The following is a 23996-nucleotide window of genomic DNA, read 5'->3' on the forward strand; positions in this document are numbered from 1 at the left end:
ACAGCTAGGCTGTACTCCTGGTGGTGTACTCTGCAAAGCATGTGCAGCCAGCAGAAGGCTTTTAGCTCAAACTTACACCTGTAAATGAAACGCTCTGGAGTTCAGTTGTTTTGCGATCACCGTGCTCACATCTGCATAAACGAACTGCACAAAGGGGGACATGAAGCAGGGTTCGATTTAAACAGAATAAACACTGTTGGTGTGAAAACACCCAGTCCAGCTTCTTCTGGGTGATCCAAGGTATCCAATGGAGGGTAATTATGGTGATCGTAATGACTATGAGATGCAGGTGAAATCTCTTGGGATTATTGTGTCCCAAAAGTCATATATCCGATTGTAGTTACCTGGGTTTATTCCTTGCAGCTGCAGTGGACGTCGCTGTTAAACAAATTGCTGACCAGAGAGACGCTGATCCATCGAGCAGAATAACTACATTCAGTTTACTTTTAGTGTTTACAGGTGCCAATTAATAAGTTTTTTTTTATATTGTACAGCATAGAAAGGATGTTTCTGTGAATTCTGTGACATGAAGTCGTCAGTGCCAGTGAAATAGCAGCACTAATGTGAATCAATGCCAGGGGCCTCTTAGCTTTAATGATCTTCCTTAAGTAACAAGGTAAAAAATGGCCCTCTCCCTCTGGATTTTGAGGATGGTTCATCTAAAAAAAGTACCTCAAACAAATCCAGGAATTCATGGGACCAGTGGGGAATTGTGTTTAAAAAGAAAACAGTCCTGTTAACATTCCCGCCTTGTCTTCCTCTGGCAGTTTCCACTGTGTACATTCCAGTAATTCTGTGTCTTCCATCTGCTGATACTGTATGAATGATCATACTGCGCCTCCACCCCGGGTTTGGAAGCATTGTTCAAACACAATGTATAATATGAATTCTAGCTTTTTCTCATTTGGCTTAATTTATTCAGAAAAGACTAAGTGACATATAAATCCCAGATTCTGCTTCTTTTAAGTAGGACCTCCAAAGCAGACTGACTCAACTAAAACAAAACAACAAAAAACAATCAAACAGAGAAGTTATAAGTTCAGTTAAACCCAGGTAACAGGTTTTGGCATTAGGGTTTAAGCCCATTCTGACTGTTGGAATACTAAAGTTCATGGAAGTGTAAAAATGACAAAATAAGGATATATCGTGGTGTATTTTGGCTTTATGGACCATTCTAACTAACGTTTACATTACAGCAAAAATGTGTAAACTTTCTACCCAATTTGTTTTCAGTTCTGTCTGAAAAACCTAAAAATATATGTTTTGTCTCACAAACATTTCCATTATTTAATGAAACTCCGGTTAGTGGAAAGTTGCAGGAAGCTCTGTCCATGGGAGACTTCTTTAAGTCCAAAATAAATCAAAATGTTTTGCTTGATTTCTCCACAAATACACCGTTTCTGTTCTTTTTTAATTGTTTGATTTTTGAACAAATATTAAAAATGACTAATTGTCTATTTCTGTGCTTTGCACTTGTGGATGACCTGTACCATTAGCACCCAGAGCAGTCTACAGACTGTGTTTGCATGTTTAAGGATTTATTTTCTTACTTGCAAGATCTGAAAAACACCAACATGGGTTATGAGTTATCATTTTAAATACTGCCTGACACACATTACCCTGAGGGAATCTCATAAGTACACATGGTCTGATGTACTATCTACCCTGTCACCACATCTGAACCCGGTCAAACAGGGGAGAATTTGGATTGATGTGTTACACACTCAACTCCATAACCATCAAATCTTTTGGAAGACTGATACAGATCCATCTTTCCAGAGACTTGGAAAATCAATGCCAGGGTACATTGAAGCAAGTAACCTGTCTGTACATCATGTCGTTATGTTACAGTCTGTGGCTGCATGTAGCTGTTACACATGTGCAAAACAGAAATGGAAAATTAAGAGTAGGCTACTGTATCACTCTTTTTAAATATTTGCTAAAAAAATGCAACAACCCAAATGTGATAAACTGAAAGTGTATCATGCTATTATCCCATCAACCAAGATCACGTTAGTAACCTTTGTCTTATGCAATGTTTCCCTGAATTTATACAACAAAATAAGTGAACCTAACAACGCTCAGTGCGAAGGCTACTAAGATGAAAAACCTACCTGAGTTAGCTGGACCTGTCTTGCCAGTAACACCACTGACTTAATGGGCCAATTATTCAATTAGCAAGGATGCAGCCAGTCTGACTTCAACGGAAAACTGCTCCACATTTAGTTCATCTTATCCAGTTGCAGTTGACTAGAAAAGATGAGCTAGTTGACAGCTGAAGAACTCGTTTGGGAAACCAACTAAGGCAGCCATTATAATAGCCTTTCTAAAACCAGAAAGACTGGAAGTGTATTTTTTCTGAACTGAACTTTGGCACTTAAACTTCACAAAGAAATTGTTGCATCGTGGGCTCTCAAACACTCAAAAGTCGGCTCAAACATGTCTGAAAGCCTTTTAGGCATCAACATTTTGATAATGTTTAAAGTCTGTAATCGTCACACATTCACCAGGGCCGGGTGCTCCTGTATTCCTGCTTCTGCTTCACCCACTGGGCAGTGTAGCAGTGCACCCCCACAGCCCATGACCTGTCTTCAACTCTGTCACTCTCCCACAACAGAGGTCTCTGGTTGCCTGCTGGAAGCTGTGAACTGTCCAGAACCTTCATCTCCTCTTCAGAACGACTGGATTCAGGATCTGCGCCCAGGTGTGTTTCTCTCCTGTCTAAAGAGGTAGTGCTGCTTATGCAGTCCTTCTTGGATGTAGAGAGAGGTGGAAGCAAGACAGGCCAGTTCCTGTGTGAACGGGGAGTTGGTAAAAAGGTAAAAGTAAGGGCAGATATGAAACTGAACATTGCTCTTATCCGATTTCTTCATATCTATGGTTGTGTGTGAGGGCTGCTGTCACTCTGCTACCCACATGATGATTATATGTCACACTGTCTCATCAGCTACTCTTGTTATTGTGTTATTTGAGGAAGACAACTTTAACACTGCACCCACAATGTGAAATATCTGTACAACTTTGCTCAAAGCTGCTAAAAGCTCTGGTCGCCTGCGCGTAGATTCTTATAGTCCATTAAGGAATTGAAGAGGCTCAGAAAGTCTTCAGATCTTTTTCCCTCATCATACTGATTATTGTGTTGCCAACAATAATCAGATGTAGCATTTAATCCATGTGTCACCATGAATTTAATATTACATCAATAAGCTAATAGGAAAGTCTGGAGATGTGGTTGCATATCTGGTGCATAAAACATGTTCTGAGCATTTTAGAGAAACGGTCCATCATAGTCATCCGTCTGCTGGGATGTAATTCCAATTGAGGCATTTTTGTAATTGTGACAACATTTTGAGGTGTTTCAACCCCACATCTGCACACTAAACCTCCTCATTTTCTTTTTTAATGCCTGCTAACCTCTAAAACAATTGGTGGATCAACGTGTGAATACCTGTTTTGTTGTGAGTGAATACTGTATCCCAATGTGTATGACTGATCCCCTACTGCTCTCAGACCTGAGGTGGCACATGGTGCTAACATGTGAGGAAAGGGAACAGATGAATAATAAAAAATAAAAATGAGAAATTGATGAAACACAGTTTTCCATAAAAAGAATATTTCTTATAATCTGCATTTTTGCTTTAGCAACAACATGACTGCGCTGACTTAACAACAGTGGCCCAATGCTCAGTGCTCTGAGAGCAAACATTCATAATAATGAAAGAAACATTTTACATGTAGACTGTCTAACACTTCAAAACCCAGTTGTGTGTTATGTCTGACAACCACAACTGGGTCAGTGTTTTAATCAGAGCTTAAGATCAATTTAAACCCAAGTGATATTCATGGACACAGTAACTGTGACGAACATGCTCCTCTGCAGTGTGGGGTGGTTCTCGTAAGAGCCAATTTGCTTTACTTAAAGAACCCAGTAACTTTCTTACAAGGATTACCTCTCAAGTGGATACATTCTAAGTGTTGACTACATGAACATAGTAACAACAGTGTACAAACCTGTGATCAAAGGAAACTGACTTCTCTGATGAATCTACTATATATGAAATACATTTCAGTTTCATTTTGCCCAAACAATAGAAAGGAATAAATAAAAGTCATTTAGTAATCAAGGTGTACGTCCAAACTTTGAAGCAGTCTTTTATCTGCCATAGTCTTCAATCAATATTTTGCAATGCTAAAAAAAAGTTCAGCCCAGCGTATCATACTGGACATCGTGATCAGAGTGCATTGGATTAGAGTTTGTGGCTATCAGTCAGTGGCTGATGAGTTACGATTATCCTGTCACACAACCACATTTCCAGAGAGGTTGGCTAAATAAGAACAGAAACCAGTGATTTGCTAAATATTTACATTTTCTATTTATTGAAATAAAAAAATAAATAAAATAATAAATAAAATAATAAAAAATTGGATAAAAAAAAATGTTGACAAAATTTTAAATGTAAAATGTAATACCTGCAACAAAAACACTGGGCCAGGTACAGATTTAACACTAAGCTAGATTATGCATTCGTTTAACAACATCAAAACATTTGGGATGCGTGAAAGTGTTATTGTTGTTATTGCGTTTATACTGTTTTCATATAAACATTGTATAGAATGTAGATTAAATTAATGTAATTTACATGAATTTACATCCAAGCATGATGTGGTTTTTAACTGCCATCAACACCTCTACAAAACCTCACCTGGAGAGCATCTGTGCAGCAGTCCAACAGCTCTGGTGTCCATGTGTCGACTGTACAAGTTGCATCTCGCAACTAGACCCTGTTGGCTACTGGAGAAGTAGCAAAAGCCAGCAAGGATGATGAGAAGAAAATCAAATAAGATGGAGAGCAAGGCAGAGAAAGGAGAGAAGACAGGCACATGTTTGGATGGAAGAAAGAAAAAAGAAAAAAGAAATGACATAATTACACAACTCAAAATATAACAAACAGAAAAAATGCATGGTATACTGTTGAAATAAAACACACAAAAAAAGAAGAATGGAAATAAGACTCGCAGCCTTAATTTACAATATCCTGTTTAAGTATCATTTCTGTGTGTGACAAAATGCAATTTCACAAGAGCAGTTTTGTGGCAGGTTGTTTAATGAGTTCTAAAAAAGTCAAGCAGATAAGACACGGCCATCAAGTTCCAGTCTGTCGTGCTGATAACAAGAAGGCCAAAAGGAGTTTGTTCTCTCCTCATTTGAGTTGAATAACTATTCTAGCAACAACAGACTCCCCATTCATAAGACAAAAACAGGCTATTTATTGAGCTAAGACACATCAGCCATTCCTTTGAAGGGAAGGAACAGGCTGGTCAATGAAAGCCTAGCTGAGATCTATTAAGGGAACTATTGATGACAGAAAGACGAGCCAGAATCAATCAGAGGGACAAAATAAATGGAGCACAATGGGTGACGAAAAAAGGGGAAAGAGAAGAGAAAGAAGGAGAGAATGAAAGGAGTCGGTCAGCAAAATAATTACAAATTACAGGAAAACTCGAGCCACTAATCACTACAGTGAGAGATCTGGACCTTGTTCTACTCAGAACAACAGTATCTGACTAGTTTTGCTGCTGGTCTTAGTGGCCACTTTAACCATGCATTCAAGAGTACACATACAATTTATATAACTTTACACAACTATTAGTGCTATTAACATACCACTTACACTTATTTATTATATTCATATTATATATATGACCCATTTATGTATAAAGCACCTATAACAGTGTTGTATCTACACAGAACCGACAAAAACAGACAAATGTGAATAAAACAACAGAACAACAGATTCACAGATAAAACAGCATTTATTAGCATTTTTGAGGCCATTTATTAAACTAGCCTAAAAAACTACCTACAGCAGATGAACAGCATCTGAAAGTTGGAACCTGAAAGAGGAATTTGGCCTTTTAATTGCACCATCTATGTAAACCTCATCAGAAATGGTCTCAGCCGCGACTAACCTAAAAACAGCTGGCCAAGCTGGAGGTGGCAGAGGTGAAGATGTTAAGATTTTCATTGGCAGAGACCAGAATGAACAGGATTAAATATTAGTATATCAGAGCGGATTGGAGAAAAGGTTAGAGAGGTTGAGACGATTTGGGCATGTTCAGAGGACGGACAGTGGACATACTGGACAAAGGATGTTGAAAATAGAGCCGCTAGGCAGGAGGAAAATAGGAAGACTTTAGAGGAAGTCTATGAATTTAGTCAAGGATGGCGTGCACAGGGTTCGTGTGACAGAAAAAGATGCTAGTGTTAGGATGACATAAAGGCGGTCCATGTAAACAACTGACTGTGGGAATGACAACGGTGTAATCCTGCTTCGTCTAAACCGGGCACCCTCTACACAGGTGGAACAACATTTGCAGATTGTCTGCTAAGTGTTTCTTCTCACAGATCCAGCTTTTCTTTGTTACTGAGGCTGAAACTGTGGGCAAATTTCATTTGCAGTAACTGACCTTGACATGATGTTAAGATGTGTAAAATATAGATTTCCATAATGCAGTTGCAGGTGAATTTTACAGAAAGAAGTGCGTTACTTCTTACCTGGTGCGTCTTGCTCTGCAGCGGTCGCTGAGAGGTGACTGTGGGCTCTGGTTCCTGTTGCAACCAGGGGAAGAAGTTGGAGTGACTCGAGGGGGTGCCCTGCTGGGGGAGCATCCCACGCTGAGGGATTTGGACCACTGGGAGGCCACCGAGCGCTGGGGGGAGTGGGGAGGAGCAAACGGCCAAGGAAGACTCTTCTGCTCCTGGCGAACAGCTAGACAGAAAAAAATATGTACATACTAATAGCACTAATTGAGAGCATCATATTTTATAGGCTCTGTGCTTGGTAAAAGCTCACCTTTAAACCCCCCCCCCCCCCCCCCCCCCAAAAAAAAACCAAAACAAAACAAAAACAACAACAATTTTATAACATTTTTCAAACTTTGGAAAGCCATAAAAGAAGCCTTGCTCCTTGGCTACAAATATCAGCTTACAGAGATTCAAGGTTCTTGAATTTGCACTTTTAGCTGGTTCATCTTCTATCCATAGCCATCATTATGTGTAAGACTGGAGACTAACATTTATATTTTCAACTGATAATCATATCACAATGCAGTTCAAGCCATGGTAAGGAGTAACACAAAGTTACAAGGAAGTTAAGTAACAAAATGCATTACTTTTAGACAAGTAATGTGTAATACATTACTTTTTTGAGTGTCACCGCTAACATGCTATAACCTACAATTTACTCTGCATTTGCTGAGTTAGTGTATAAGATTTTTATTGGTATTACGTGTTCTGGTCTATAGAGGAAGATCAGCTCCAGTCCATTCTTCAATGTTCAGACTTACCATAAAAGGATTTGTGGAAGCTTTTTTCCAGCACATTTTTGTTTATTTCCACAGTTTATATCAGTGTTACCGACAAGGGAAACAAGTGCTTTCTTATGACCGTGTACTTGGAATAGAGTCTTAATGTTTAATGTCAACACTTGGTTATGGCAAAGTGGCACTATGTGACTGTTTACCTTCTCTCTCCATTAAAGAGTAAGGCTTGATCTCTCCGTCTGGCTTTTTTGGGGGAACCTTTCTCAACTGGGCCGCTGCAGAGGAGAACAAACTCAGAGCAGAGGCAGAAGAGGAACACGAGTCGATCACCCCACCCGTCTCCTTACAGCACAGCCCCACATACTGTCCTTCATAAGCTCTGTATGGAAGACCAAAACTGTCTATATTATAAATAACACATTCATTTCATGAGTGCCAAGTTTCACTAGTAGTTAGTCATTATGAGAAGTGAAGACATGCTTCATCAAAAACCTGTCCATTATGTGTCCAACCATTCTTTCTTTATTCATACTGCACCCCCCCCCCCCCCCCCCCCCCTCCAAACAGCTGGGCGCGACCCCCACTTTGGGAACCACAGCCTTACAGGTCCCTCTTCTGTAATATGCTGACATATATTACATGTATCCATGGCATACATAACACTTGTGCCAAGCGGTTTGCAGTTACATTTCTAAACAGGTGAACTTTAGACTGCAGTGCATATGCATGATACATCAGACAAATCTGATGCTGTAAACTAGCTGATTCTTATGACTGACTGGTCAGTGGGTGACTCTAAAAAATACCAAAAATGGAAAAGTGAGTTGGAATGTTAAAAGGTAGGAAAACTACCTTTTAATTTATGTAACTTTTTTTAAAATTAATATTACATAATAATTTAATGGCATTTTGATTTATTCATTTAGTCAGACAGTTGTGCTCCTCCATACATTTAAACAATGTTTCCTCTGAAAGAACTATTTCTACTTTATCTTACAAGATAGTGTTGTGTCTGTGAAAGGGAGGATCCACTGTCAAACAGAATTCATATATTGATGCTGACAAAACCAGCAGCTCAGACGAGTGAAATATTCTCTCCAAAAATCAATGCAGACTGTTCCTGACATGATTGTTTTGGACGTCAATAAATATATAAAATTTATATACAGTGGAACCCCGACTTACGAAATTAATTCGTTCCAGAGGGTCTTTCGTAAGTCAAAATTTTCGTCGAAGCACCTTTTTCCATCGCCTTTTGAGTGAGGCGATGCTGGCTGAAGACGAAGTTCTAGGTGGAGGCTGAAGAAAGCATACGTAGGCATGCATACATATGTACGTGTACATGTACATAACATTATGGAATTTAATTCTAAACTTTAAAACTAAAACTTACATTTACGTTAATTAATGCATGTACGTACACTGTGCAATGATAATTATTTAACATTTTTTTAAACTCGCTCATATTTATGCCTTATGCCGGCCCCATTATGAATCAACGATAGGCTACTTGCAAAAGAAAAGCACATGAAATAGCGCACTGCAACAACAATACGTCTTTCACGTGGAACAGCGAAACGGATTTTGCAAACGGATTTTGTTACACGGGCATTTTGTCGTACTGCAGGCAAAAATATTGCCGTTAAGTGCCTTCGTAATTTGAATTTTTCGTTAAATGGGGTCTTCGTAAGCCGGGGTTCCACTGTATTTGATTCAGCCAGGCAAAGTCTTGTTTTTGTTCTGTTACCTGAGCAGTCTGAGTTAGCCAGAATCCAATATTTAAATTTTGTTTTTTATTTGCAAGTCTGTTTTTAGCCTACTCATGCTGTTTTAACTATAAAGACAATTCTTTCAGGTACCTTTGGCACAAAAAGAGCACATCTCTGGTTGAAAGGATTGGTAGCCTCTGTATAAGACTCGTCATAATAACAACAAGACATTTTATACATTCACTTCTTTATAATCACTTTGTGCCCAATTTTTATGTAAATCACAACATGTTAGCTTTTGTATAATTTTCCAATGCTCGTCTAAACGGAGCGGCACGCGGTGGAAAAACATGGTTTCCTTGGATTCAGCTAATCCTGAAACCTATATTCACGTTTGTGTCAGTTTATTAATTCCTTTGAGTGTCCTATGCTGGGCATACAAATGCAGCTTAAGGAAGGTAATGTATTAGTGGTTCTGTGCTATCAACTTCTATGTCAAAGACTATTAATTAAATTTGGTAATTTGAGGCAGATGAGCGTCAACTATCAACAGGGGGCACAATACAAAACTATGTTACTACCATGAAGCTCAAAAAGGTCAAAAGTGTTTCTTAAAATGATTTTTGCTTGGCATCTCGTCCTGTTCTACACTATAAAGCCATCCTAATGATGTCAGAGGTAAACAAAATGCAGTATAAAGAGGCTACCAATCTTCCTAACCATGATCTTACTGCTCGCAGTCATTACAATAATGTAGTCATACAACACACTTTAGCTGTTTTTAACAAAGTGACACATTGGAGGTTCAGGAAACAAGCAGGTATCAAGTGGTCTGTGGAGTTTAGGAGTGGTATACAGGGTGTGGATTTCTCTCTGCAGTTCTCTGAAACCCAGGAATGTAGGTTCAATATATGACATGATACATCACACATGCCATATACTGTACCAATGTAGCAAGGAGATAAAGTAGGGGAAATAATGATTTAATCCCCTGTTGAATTTGTAAGTTTGCTCACTTACAAAAAAATGAACAGTCTCTAAATATTATAGAAATTTCACTTTAATGTAGAAAGGAATGATATCAAGCAAAAAAGCACAGCTGCCCACAGAATCAGTTTCTTCCATTCAAACTTCTCCACCACCAGCAACACCAAAGAGCTGTCAAAGGATGTCAGGGACAAGACCGTAGACCTGCACAAGGTTGGAATGGTAGATCATAATCAAGAGGTTTGGTGAGAAGGTGACAGCTGTTGGTATGAGCTCAGTCATACCAACATCAATCTCAGTCTGCTCCCATTTTGGAACTCCATGCAGGATGACTGTAAGCTAATAAAGTCCAAAACTCCACAGCAGGCGCTTGTTAATGATCTGAAAGCAGTTTGGAGCACAGTCACCAAAAACACAATTAGTAAAACACTACGCCCTAATGGACTGAACTCTTGCTGCACCCGCAAGAGCGCCTGCCACAAGAAGGCGCACATACAGGTCTGTCTTAAGTTTGCCAGTGAACATCTAAATGACTCAGAGAAGGCTTGAGATAAAGTACTATCATCAGGAGCCAAAGCTGATTTCTCCGGCATTAACTCGACCCGCCATGCTTGAAGAAAGAGAAATGCTGAATATGACTTAAAGAACACCATCCCCACAGTCAAGCATGGAAGAGAAAATATTATGCTTTGGGGCTGTTTTTCTGCAATGGAACAATTTTACCACATACTGTAAAATCTAGGACAAAAAGACCTTCTCCCAGACAGAACACTAATTCTGTCATTGTCGCTTCTGTCATTGTCACTGTCAAGTCATGTTTTGTTTCATTAGCATGCTGAGACAATAAGTTCCCCTGTTCCAAGAAGAAGTAGAGCACATTCAGATAATGCCTAGTGAAACTCCAGACTTCGGTTTTATAGAAAATCTGTGGAAGGAGCTGTCAAGTGGCAGCAAAAAACTTTCTGTAAAGAGGAGTGGGCCAAAATGTGTGCAAACCAGGTGACCAACTACAAGAAATGCCTTACCACTGTGCTCGCAAACAAGGGATTCTCCACCAAGTAATAAATCAAGTTTAGCTTGGGAATCCAATACTTTTTTCACTCAATGGCCTAAAAATTAATTTTCTCTTGTGTAATTTTTCTGTATTTTTGGTTGATCTTCAGTCTCTCCGTCAAAGTGAATCTACCATTAAGACTGTTCATTTCTTTGTAAATGAGCAAACCTAAAAGTTCATTAGGGGATTAAATGATTATTTTCCTCACTGTATTTACACTGATGGGAAAGCTAACCTGAAACGTAAGCACTGACGTGTGAAGTTATAGTAATTATGGGACAGAGGAATGGGACCAAGATGTATGAGGGGGGAAAAAAAGAAAGAACAGTCCTTACAAAAAGCTGTACACCCTCTGATCCCTCAGAGGAGAAGAGGTTGACCCTGGGAGAGTTTGATGAAACAAAATATTTTGGAACTGGAATGAAAGCACTGCAGCACTCTTTTTGGGTTGAGTGCCACGTTTAAACTTGCATATCTAAAGGTTCTTATATACTCATTGTAAAAGGAAAGCTGACAGCCAAGCAATTCTATATCAGTGGAGAACCAATTCCAACAGTCTTAGAGAAGCCCATAAAGAGCCTGGGACGGTGGTATAATGCAGACCTCAATGATACGTGGCAACTAGAACAACTAAGGCAGAACTTGGTCTTATGACCTCAAGCGGATTAACAACACTGCACTCCCAGGGAAAATGAAGCTCTGGTGCTTCCAGTTTGGGTTATTACCCAGAATACTGTGGCCGCTGACAATGTACGAGGTCTCACTCAATCATGCCAATCGACTAGAGAGGCTAGTGAGCTCCTACGTTAAGAAGTGGCTTGGACTTCCCAAATGCCTCAGCAGCATTGGACTCTACAGCGACGGGATACTGTCATTGCCTATCCCTAGCCTGGTTGAGGAGGCTTGAGATCTCACTGGGTGAATTGGGAGAGTGTGGAAAAGAGGAAACTCTTATGGAGTGAAATCTGGGGCATGGAGTCTAATAGACTAAGTTTCATCATCCGAGCGACATATGATGTGCTACCTTCCCCAATAAATCTGCAGCTGTGGTTTGGAAAGGACCCATCCTGCCCCCTTTGTACAGTCCCAGCAACACTCAAGCACATCTTGGTTGGTCTAGCCTTACTCAGGGCTGATAAATATGGAGACACAACCAGGTCCTCAGGTGTCTAGCAGAGAAAGTTGTGTGCAAAAGAAAATCCATCAAAGCTCAACCTTTCACGAACCAAGAGGAGCGTCAGTTTTCATCAACATTTGTCCGGGAAGGAGACAAGCTGAGGACAAGCCCCTCAACCCCAGACCTGGGCCCGCTGAAGGTTGCTAGGGATTGGCAGATGCAAGTGGACTTGGATCAGAGGCTAATTTTTCCCACAGAGATCGTAACAACAACTTTGCCACCAGACCTCGTCCTTTAGTCTAACCCCCCAAAACTTGCGTACGTCACTGAGCTGACGGTACCATGGGAGGAAACAATTGAGGAAGTGTTTGAGCGTAAGAAGCTGCGGTATGCCAACTTGGCAGCTGAGGCAGAGGACAGAGGCTGGAAGATCAAGGTGCGCCCGGTGGAAGTGGGGTGCAGGGTCTTTGTTGCCAGCACAACAGCAAAGCTGCTTAGAGAGATTAGGATCAGAGGACAGGCGCAACGGCAGGCTATAAGAGAACTAGCTAACACTGCTGAGAGGACCAGTCACTGGCTATGGCTAAAAAGGGCTGACATCACTTGGGCTGCTAAGGCAGTCAGCTAACCGCGAGAGAAAAGAAATATTCCGCTCTTCTCCCCTCTACTCTTCTTCCCTTTTCTGGGAGACAGTGGGGAGGTAGAGCGTACAGCCCGATCCGGCGGGGAGGTGTGGGAAGCCAGATCAGGCGCCCCCTTCTGGCTCTCCTCTCTCCTATCTTGTCCCTTTTGTCTCTATCACCTTTTCTATCCCTTTGAAGATGTTAGGCTCCATAAATGCTGAAGAGGTAAGTATTATTTCTCAGTTGCAGTGAATAGATAAAAAATAAACTGTAGGAAACTAAACAGAAGAAAGAAGAAGAGAAATAACAAGTTAACATAAACCAGTGACACACTCCAGAGCCTGATCAACCCTGGCAGGGCCTCCTTGGATGAGGGTGTCTAGTGATAATGGCCGAAACACCCGATGAATCAAAGGTCCACTACTGACGATGTGTACCAAATTTTAAAATGATAAACTAGATCAGATCTCTAATCCCTAAACCTAACCAAGGAAAGAAAATGGCAGATTAGCCTGGGTAAAAGACCGAAAGTTGAGGCACACAACGATGCGTGCTGCTGGCAAAGTTTCTGGGCTGCCTTTCCTCATAACAGCCATCACTCAAGAGTCTCTCCATCTAAAGCAATGCATTATCAGGGACTGTAACATCTAGTCCTTTTTACTGAATCATTGATGCATGCTCAATCATCCAGGTAAGGAAATCCCCAGAAGCTGATTATGTTCATCTGTATGTAGCATTTCCATAGGAGAAATGTTTCATTACTCATCCAAGTGACTTCTTCAACCGCAGCTGATTGGGGAAACCTGCAGTCAGTGGTGCTAGTTTCAGTCATTATGCAAATGCTGTTTAAGGTTGGAGAAACCTGCAGTCAGGTGAGATTGATGAAGACACTTGGATGAGCGACGAAATGATTCCCCCACTGGAAACGCTTATATAGTGCGTTTCTATTCTACCTGAGCACCCAAAGCACTCTATGCAGCTTCTCTTGTTCATCTGGTCACACAAGCACATATTCATACATCAATCGATGAATCACAAAACAAGTTGGGGTTAGTATCTTGTCTAAGAATATTTGGCACACAGAGTGGGGCAGTCAGGGATTGAACCACCAACCTTCCAATTAGTAGATGACCTGCTCTACCCACTGAATCTACTGCAGGTGGCTTTTTTTCTTCCACAAAGACACATGTGACAAAACTTTGTGTGTTTACTTTGTGTCTAAGCACCTGTTTACTTTAAAACTACTAGATGTAGTGTGTTAAGTATTATATAACTGAACTCATACTGTTCTTATACTGAACCACCAGTGTTGATTAACATATCCAGAAATATCAAGAATGCTAAGAAAACACAGGCTTCACCAGTAAGAATTTCATTTTTGGAGCTGCTTGTTGGAAGACACCTTATAACTTATGTTAACACAAAGCAGATATAATTTAATAATCGCTTGCAGAACCACAGCAATGGGATCAAAGTGGCAAAAAAGTTACCTGCTCTGTTGAGGAAGAAGCCTTCAAAAACCACAAAGTTATTGACCTGGACAGAATAATAAGAAAACAGATCACTAAAATTTCTTATGAAGTTAACTAGGTAAGTAGATAACCATCTGTGTCCTGACAGCCCCTGCATTTCCAGTCTTAGTGGTGTGTCCACCAATAACATCCCTACACTGTAACCTATGATGTAACCTGATATGCAACTCCTGAGAAAAGTAATTGCAGGTCAGGTTGACACAATTGGCAACAATTTTGAATGGGTTGGTCAGCACTGTCAATTCCTCCTGTGCATTTCCAGCTACTTTTTCAACGCAGTTTTATAATTTATCAGTAAGAGAATAACAATCACAGTCTCAGTGTAAGGAATAATAATGATAGCATCAATATAAGGACTCACAAATGTCAGAAAATTCCTGGTGAGAGATGAAACTACCTGAATGAGGGAATGCACAAAAAAGTGTAAAAACTAGAGGGACAAATAGGTTTGCCCCCAAAAAACTGATCACATCAACAAGCAAGAAGCTAGGAAGGAATTTCTTTTCTGTCTGTTGGCTGCATATGAAACTTTGGGAGATGACCCAATGATACTATACCAGCAAAAATGCGGGCAGCAATGTCCGCCACTTACAGTTACGTTATAGTCTCTAAAAGGTCTAAATCAGGCCTTTGTAATTTCCTCATTTGAACTTACAACTCATCTCATACGTAGTCTTTTGGGATCCAAGTGTGTAACTAGTGTTGTCTAGCTTATATTCTGTATACATCTTTTAGGTCCATCTCACTGTGTTCCTTCTGATGTCAGTGCATGCACAGGTGTCACCACTTTTCAAATCAGGGATTTCCTGATTTTTTTTAATGTTTAGGAAGATTGAGAGTAGTAATTAGTTGATAATGTCAATTTCTATGAATGGAATCCAGTATAGAAACTCTTGTTTGATCTTTGGCATGAAACGGCAAAACTAAATTTCATTAAAAACACATGAAAAGCAGGCTGATAACTCCCCCTTTGTCAGATGAGTTACATGTATATTTTTACTGGAACCCTACTGTTTAAATTCAAGTAATGCAAATACTGTAAGGTGATATAATTTTGACTAATTTGAATTGTACATTGGATGTTTTTGTCTTGTGCTGGCACTGTTTTTCTTATTTTGGACCCTTCTCTTCTCAGTCAGTTTCTTATCTAAATTTACCTTGTCCTAAGATGTAAAGCTATTAACTGATTATATTATATAAACAGGGGGTACCCTGTCTTCCCAGAAATTCCACTACAGATAAACTTGTAAACAACCATTTATTTTACAATAGAGAAGTAGCAGTATTAAAAATAGCCAAAATTGAAGAGAAAGAGGAGGGAGCAAGATTAGCCTAATTATAGCCATGATAACAAGCGAAGCCCCACTAAAAGTCAAATGAAAAACTACAGGGTTTTCTTTTGCTCTCCAGAGGTAATAAAGATTTGCTTTAAAAAGTGTAATGACTGTGTGAAGTGCAGCCCGTACCTGAGGAACACTCTGCGTGAGGCAGTAATGCTTTGCCAGGAAAGACAGGAATTTAGGTGAAGGCCTGTCATAAGCCATCAGCACTGGCTCTAAATTCTTGTGCTACAGGTGGGAGATGGAGAAAGACAGAGAAACAAAAACATGCAATTACCAATAAACACACACAGCAATGACCTGCAATACTAATGTCATCATTTTAGGTACCACTATCACATCATTCCAGTTTTTAGCTCTTTTTGTGAAAGGTCTGTTTCAGATGATTTCAGGGATTCCTAAAGTATTCTCTACCTGTAGCATGAAGTTAAATAGCTCAAGCCCATAGCCATTTCGCTGCAGGTTCTCTGCTATGTAAAAATCCAAAACACAGAGTGGTTCTGCCTCTACGTGCACACCCTGCCGGTCCTGTGGAGGAAATATAGCAAGCATACCTGAAAAGCCTTTCAGAAAGTCAAATACAGATCACAGCAAGGCCGAAAGGAAAGAAGTTAAAAGGAAATTAAAAAAAATATAAGTGACTCACCAGCAAAAATAACTTCTTGTAGCCAACCTTCAGAAATCCCACAACCACACCACGTCCCCTGCAGTTAGGAGACAGGAATAGGGGTTAGTTTGACTTGGCAATGAGTAATACAAATATCTACTGAGGTGAGCTCCTGTGATATACATTAAAAACAGTGTCTTTTATGTCTCAATGCTACAGTACATGATTTGTCATTTCAACATGACTCATCTGACCAGGTCCCGCTGGAAAACACCAACTCAGTCAATCCAGAGAGAAACAGAGAAGCTGAATAATAAGTGAAAGCTGAGGAAGGGATATGAGATGTACCCGCTGCTCTCTCCATTCTTAAGAAGATAGAGCTGATGCTTCTGGGTCTGCAGCTTGGAAGCACTTGTTATAGGTGCTGTGAGCTGTTGGGCCTGAGGGAAAAAAGAATGGGAATCTTAAAAATAGAAACAGATGTCGTTGGATTTTGTCAGTTGAGCTGACACCATTCTTTGCAGACATCAATGTCAAAGTTCAAGTTGAAAGCTATACATACACACTACCAGTCAAACATTTTGACACACCTATTCATTTAACCAGGCTCGGAGGGGGGGCATCTGCCTTGACCGGTAGGATTCACGGTCACCTGATCCATCCACCTGAACTTTAGGAAAAAGTTTTAAGCCTAATCTTAAAAGTAGAAATAGTGTCTGTCTCCCAAAACCCAAAGTGAAAGCTGGTTCCACAGAGGAGGGGCCTGAAAACTGAAGGTTCTGCCTAACAGTCTACTTTTAAATACTATTAGAACCACAGGTAATCCTGTAGTCAGACAGCGAAGTGCTCTAATTGGGTTATATGGTACTATAAAGTCATTAAGATAAGATGGGGTCTGATTATCTTGTATGTGAGGAGGAGGAGGAGGATTTTGAATTCAATTAATTTATGTATTTATTGGAACTTTTTCAGCGTCACTCCAAGATAGGACATTTCTGATTTCAGAGATATTGCACAAATCGAAGAAAGCAGTCCTACACATTTGTTTAATATGTGGATTGAAGGACATATCCAGGTCAAAAATGACTCACAGTGTTACTGGAGGCCAAAGTAATGCCATCGAGAATAAGTATCTGGTTAGATGCCATATTTCTAGGAATTTTAGGGCCAAATACAATAACTTCAGATTTATCTGAATATAGAAGCAAAAAGTTAGAGGTCATCCAGGTCTTTATGTCTTTAAGACATTCCTGCAGTTTAACTCATTGGTGTGTGTTATCTGGCTTCATGGACAGATAGAGCTGGGTGTCATCTGCATAGCAGTGTAAATGTATGCTATGTCTTCTAATGATGCTGCCTAAGGGAAGCATGTATAATGTAAACAGAATTGGTCCTAGCACTGAACCCTGTGGAACTCCATAATTAACCTCAGTGTGTGAAGAGGACTCTCCATTTACATGCACAAACTGGAGTCTATTAGATAGATATGATACAAACCACTGCAGTGCAGTACCTGTAATACCTACAGCATGTTCTAATCGCTCTAATAGGATATTATGGTCAACAGTATCGAACGCTGCACTGAGGTCTAGCAGGACAAGCACAGAGATGAGTCCACTGTCAGAGGCCATAAGAAGATCATTTGTAACCTTCACTAAAGCTGTTTCTGTGCTGTGGTACATAGCCGATTATTAGAGATAGGTTGATCATATTTAAGATTAAAGCATTAATTAATGGCAGGACTTCTTTGAGCAGTCTTGTAGGAATGGGGTCTAAAAGACACGTTGATGGTTCGGCAGAGGCATTTACTGAAGTTAGCTCATAAAGATCGATTGGAGAAAAAGAGTCTAAATAAATATCAGTGGTACTGAAAGTAGCTGTAGATAATGCTACAGCTGTGAGATGATTATGAGCATTTTTTTCTCTAGTGGTTAAAACTGTATTTGTGAAGAAATTCATCAAGTCATTAATAGTTAACATTAAAGGGATGGTTGGCTCAACGGTGCTCTGACTTTTTGTCAGCCTGGCTACAGTGCAGTAAAGAAACCTGGGGTTGTTCTTATTTTCTTCTATGTGTTTGTCTAGTCTCGTCTAACTCTAACCCTCAAAGAGTTTCCCAGTCTTGTTCTCTAAAACCTAAAGAATTATGGATTTCATCAACTGGTCCTGTAATGGAATTGACACTCTGCTAGGCTTGGGAGAGCCCGATTGTCCTGCGGAGACGTTTGCTGCCGGATACTCGATGGTCAGTTGCGTCGTGTGTCTGGCGACACTCTCGATGGAGGACAATGAACAACATCTACCAATTTGAAACCATGATAACAGAGTTCGGGCTGATTGGAGCTGGCTTGGACCTGGTTTATCGAAGAACAGGAAGCGGCTACAGCTGTTCAAGATCCCATAAGGCTGGCCGACATGATAGCTGATTGGCTGCGAGTACTCAGACTGTGTTTTGAACGCAATATGGATAAGATCTTGGAGAAGAACAACGGGAATTGAGAGAACTGGTGACCAGTGATGGACATTAGACCAACTGTAAAAATTGGATGCAGTTGTTCGCACTAAACCCAAACATTCACGATCTTCACTCATGCGGCTCCCCTGGCGCCAGCTGAAGGCCTGCCAAGGTTGAAGCTGACTGGAACAACAAATTCTTCCCATGATAACAGGATTGTTGTCAGAACTCTTTGCCCCTCCTTCAAGGCCACCTGGGTCCACTGGAGACTGTTGACTGATGCTTAACCGGGCGTGGTGACACGCACGAAACATGTACACTGATACGCCCTCACTATCACCCTCCCTACCCCGGATCCAACGCATCCTCCCAGCCGATGTGGACACCGGATCAGCTGGAGGCGTAATCGAAGATTGCAGCGGTCCCAGATCAGCTGTACACACTGGAATACTCTCCCATGTTGCTTGTCTGTGTTTTATTGTGCTATGGTGTGTTGATATCTGTGCATTCCTGTATTATCCTTTTGTTTTACACCTAGCCTGACCTGTCTCCCCAATGTGATGTTTGTATTGTATGTACGGTTGGCAAGGTCTGTCATCTCGGTTGTGGGCAACTGCAACTGACAAATAAAGGCTATCTCATCATCATCTCATCTCATCTACAGTGATGAAATTTACTCCCCACTACTGTGTAATCATTATTGTCAATTATTATTATTATTATTATTATTATTATTATTATTATCATCATCATCATCATCATCATCATCATCATCATCAGTAATTGTTATTAGGAAAACATCAGACAAGAGAGGCTTTTTGGGAAACACTGTTAAATGTTCAGTTTCTATGCCATGTGTTAAAACAAGATCTAGAGTGTGATTAAAGTGTTGGGTGGGGTCTTTCACATTTTGAAAGAAGCCAGTTGAGTCCAATAACAGATTAAATGTCAAGGCTTTCCTTTGGATGTTAAAATCACCTGCAATAATCATTTTATCCGAGAGGAGTACTAAATCGGATAAAAAGTCTGCGAAATCAGACAGAAACTCCGTGTAAGGCCCAGGAGGACAATGGTTTATAACAAATAAGACTGTTTTTTGAGTTGTCCAGCTAGGGTGGACAAGGCTAAGCATCCGGCTTTCAAATCAATTAAATCTTGGTCTTTGGTTGATTAATGGTGTGGAAGTTTGCTGTGGCCTCTGCTTCAAGAATGCTGATAGTTAGTATGACTCAGTGTTGATTCATTTAAACTAAATGTCCACAGACAACATCAAAACAAAAAGAAGGAAACAGAAAATTGCGCAAAAACAAAAACAAAAAAACCCCCAAAAACATAAAATCATCTTTGAAGATCTGTGAAAATCACAAAATCAATTTCAGGAACATACCTATTATGTAATAATACATAAAGTCTTGGAATAACATTCACATTTTTATAACTCCCCAAATTTTGCATTAGAGAACAATTTCAACTAATTTAAAGAGAAATTTTCTGTCATACCATTCCAGTGGTGGATGCTTAGATTTAAATTACATGTCAGCATACCAGCAAGCCAACCCTCTAAGCCAAATACTGAAGCTTCACACTTCTTTGTATGCTTTCCCCCCTATTGTATCATGTCAAAATGAGCAGATCTGCTTCTAAAGATGCTCATATCTGACACAGACACTGCCTCTTACCCCCATTTGCTCTACAAACCTTCTGTTTGGGCAGCCAGTCAGATGGAAGCTGTCCTAAAGGGACTGTTGGCCTTAACAAAAAACAAAGTACAGGAGCTAAACAAAGGATGAACTATGAACTGAGTGGCCATAATGGAGATTATTGTGAAAAGTGAATCAAAGCAGCAAAGCGAAACTACTTTAGTGGGTAAAAGAATGAAACTATCTAGTTAGACATTACCATATTTATTCCCTTTTAAGAGTCACATAAGACAAGAGAGAGTGCATAAAAAAAGACCACTGACAGCAGACACAATGTGAGTTGGGTGTCAACTAAGTATGCAAATGAGGCATTCGGATTCCAATTCCTGCTGCTACTCATCCTTAGTAAACAAAATATGTACAATGGACAATGCACAGCTATAACAGATGGAAGAATGATCAGGCCTTACAGTGTATGCGAATGATGGGTGCTTTCAACAAAATAATACTTTCAGTCATCCAGCAAAATTCATACTGGACTTGCTTTAAAACACTTAAGTAAAATGATGATATTGTGACCAAAACTGCATAATTACAATTCCATTAAATATATGAGGGCGTGAACTGGGTTATTGTTCTTGATTGGAAATGGGAGCTTCTCTAATCCATCTGCTTGCACTTACCTGAATCTGATCTGAAATATAGAGTCAATAACACACAGACTGGCTGAAACAAACATTACAGCAGAATGCTTTTTCTGTATTAATACACTCATTATCTGCTATTGAGTGACATAAGTGAATTTAGTGTTTCAGTTAACAGTCACATAAGATTATTTCATGTCCCAACTGAACTGGAAAACACAGCTCAAGAAATACTGAAGGTAACATAAATAGCAATATTTCGATGTCACCAATCAACTATGCATTGTGATTTTGACTGGACATGTCAGGCGATACACTGCGATGTTACTTCAGTAGACAGTGTACACACAAACATAAAAGTTTGACTTGTGGGTTGACTTGTTTAGAAGATGATAGTGTAAAGAAATTCATAAAGAGCTGACATTAGCTTGTTCTAAAAATAAAAAAAGGAAAGCAGCTGTTCAGAGCAGTCTGAATCCTGAGCTTTTGACTAAAAGGAAAATAGTAACATACATATGGCAGATAATAAAAATAGCAGAATATTCCCTTTTGACATGTGTCTTTACACAGAAAAGTAAGCGGACTACACAGACTCACCTTTGCTGAGGCCCTCCCAAGTTCATCAATAACTGTGGCTATGTGAGCTTGAAGATCTGGCCTGCAAAGAAATCGCAGAGCAGAATATTATTAGATAAGAGGCTCATTTTCACTTTTTATATTCCAGACACTCTACCTCTTTCTCACAGTACATCTAAATGCAGGATACCAGATGGCCCACAGGCATGATAAAAGTCTGTTTCCCTGCCTAAACAGGCCACTTCTGTTCATTCATGTTTATTTTTTCTAAAAAAAAAGGGGGCAGTGTCCCTGACTCCTTGCTTTTTCACATAGGGCCAGATAGATCAGCCCAAGAGGTCACAGATTTGTCATTTATGTTCTATTTGCATTATACATGGTTCTGCTTACAGTTGAGGTCAGATGTTTACATACATCCATTATAGGCATGTCATGATGTAGAATGTGACTTGTAGTCTGAAGACATCTGACTTGTCAAAAAGAGCAGTCATTAAGACCAGTCACATCCTGGCAAGCTTAAGCCTTAGTGCACCTTGTGTGGGGCACACTGCTGAACAACTAAGCAATTTCCTGTCATCTGACGGTGATAGTTTCCCAAATACTTGTACTTATGTGCAATTGTTTGACTTGGTGATCTCAGAATCTGCAGTTGTTTAGACATGGCTCCAACAGATCTTCCCAACTTGTGTAAATCTACAATTCTTTCTTCTTTACTGAGATCCCTGGGGTCCAATGAGTGCTGTCAATCAAATCTTTCTTATGGAGGAAAAGTGGGACTCAATTATGATCACCAATGAAAAGTCAATAAGCCTTGGCCGTGTAAACTTAAAAAGATATTGTAGCACCACATTAGAATATTTAAGTAAGTTTAAGTACATATTTGAGCCTGTATGTATATTTTTGGTATTGTGCTATGTAAGCCTGAATTGAAAACCTGAACTGAACCGAGTGTCTGACTGTAAAATACTATCAAAAGGATTCGAAAACCTTTGAAACTTGCCTTCCTGCAGATTTGCGGCCTGCAACCAAGGTCTGGTCCAAGACAGAGATCCTCTCGGAGAATAATTGGTTTATGTCAAAAGGAAACTCCATAGTAAAAACTGGCAAGGCAGCTATGATGTTATCAAACTGGCTAAAGCTAGCTAACGGTGCACGGCCACTCTCCTACTGTCTAACGAAGATAGCTTGTTAGTGCAAAGGCATCAGAGCTCACTGATAATAGCCCCAGAACAACGCTTCGAAATTGCACTCACAGAATTTGAGAGATACTACATATTGCTCTAATAGTTTCAAATACAAACACTTGCTATATACATGGTGACTGCAGCTCTATTGTGTCTGTATGACTACGGCTCAGTCACTCCCTGGCAACATGAACCGTAATATCTGTAAAAGACGTTGTTGTCAATCTGATGTACACACACTGAGCTCATTTAAGCCGAAAAAACGTGTTTGAAGATTCCCAAGAAAAGGTGAAAGAAAGGGTGAAGACAAATTGCGTGATAATCACATTACATGTAAGCTTTTTATCGTTATTAAAATTGTGGGGGAGTAGTTTCTCTCAGGTTTACGGTAAATTGACGAGGCAGAAAGAGGTTAAAGTCATTTGATAGCCTGATTTATTTTACAAATAGTACCTGCAAAAAATCTGTACGACTGATGAAAAATAATATACAGAATCACTTTATAATGAAAAATAATATATTTACAATTCCTATTAATTGGTTTATCAATCTAACTTTTGCGTTTGCAGCATATTATCAGTCTCAAATATGTAATGGCAACTGATTCTACAGAGGGAGACAAAACTGTAATATAACAACATATTGTAATGTAATATTTTAATGACTTTAAAAACCCCACATATGTATTTATTATGGATTTTCTATAATCAATCAAAATTACACACAGGTTCAGATATACACATACTCATGGTAGTGTTTGCATACCCTCGTTTTTGCTGCCTTATCTGTGGCAGCTGTGTTGCTTTCAGACTGTATTATATGTTAACTATTAGATTAATATTATATTTTTTGTCTTCCTTTGTAAAACTAGCTCCTTTGTTGCCTGTAGATTTATTCTTATTAATGCTTGGTCAGCTCTTGCTAAAGGTGCCCATTTTATACGAATGGGTTTGTACCTACATTATGAAATCCTTACTGACTTAATAAGCTGATGACCACAGTGGTTATTTTGACTGGAATAAGTGAAATCAGATTATACCCTGGATCTGTTGAAGTTGCTTTGAAACTGACTTAGGTAAAACTCTTTGTTAGTCTGTTAAGATCTAGTTGTCAAAACCTAGACATGTATTTAAATAGTGCAACAAATAAATAATTAACCAGCCACTCTTTTACCTTGATGGAAAGCATCATGAGGTCAAGAACAA

At 39.7% G+C, this 23996-nt stretch overlaps 1 protein-coding gene across 4 annotated transcripts; it reads right to left on the reverse strand.

Annotated features, from left to right (window-relative positions):
- Positions 1-921: 921 nt before the first annotated feature.
- Positions 922-22962, reverse strand: atat1 (alpha tubulin acetyltransferase 1). 4 transcript variants are annotated; one of them, XM_080863567.1, is made up of 12 exons: positions 22608-22962; positions 21629-21689; positions 16641-16732; positions 16332-16389; positions 16100-16213; positions 15812-15913; positions 14304-14349; positions 7524-7598; positions 6557-6770; positions 4704-4789; positions 3449-3530; positions 922-2792 (listed from the first exon to the last, which is right to left on the reverse strand). In XM_080863567.1, the coding sequence occupies exons 1-12, from the start codon at positions 22697-22699 to the stop codon at positions 2504-2506; spliced, it is 1311 nt and encodes a 436-aa protein (XP_080719693.1). In that variant the 5' UTR covers positions 22700-22962; the 3' UTR covers positions 922-2503. The 4 variants fall into 4 exon arrangements, with proteins under 4 accessions (XP_080719693.1, XP_080719692.1, XP_080719695.1 ...); XM_080863566.1 differs by having other exon boundaries at positions 4704-4792; XM_080863569.1 differs by lacking the exon at positions 16641-16732 and having other exon boundaries at positions 4704-4792.
- Between the last annotated feature and the right edge of the window lie 1034 nt (positions 22963-23996).

Source organism: Rhamphochromis sp. 'chilingali' (genome assembly GCF_963969265.1).
Source record: "Rhamphochromis sp. 'chilingali' genome assembly, chromosome: 17".
NCBI lineage: Eukaryota > Metazoa > Chordata > Actinopteri > Cichliformes > Cichlidae > Rhamphochromis > Rhamphochromis sp. 'chilingali'.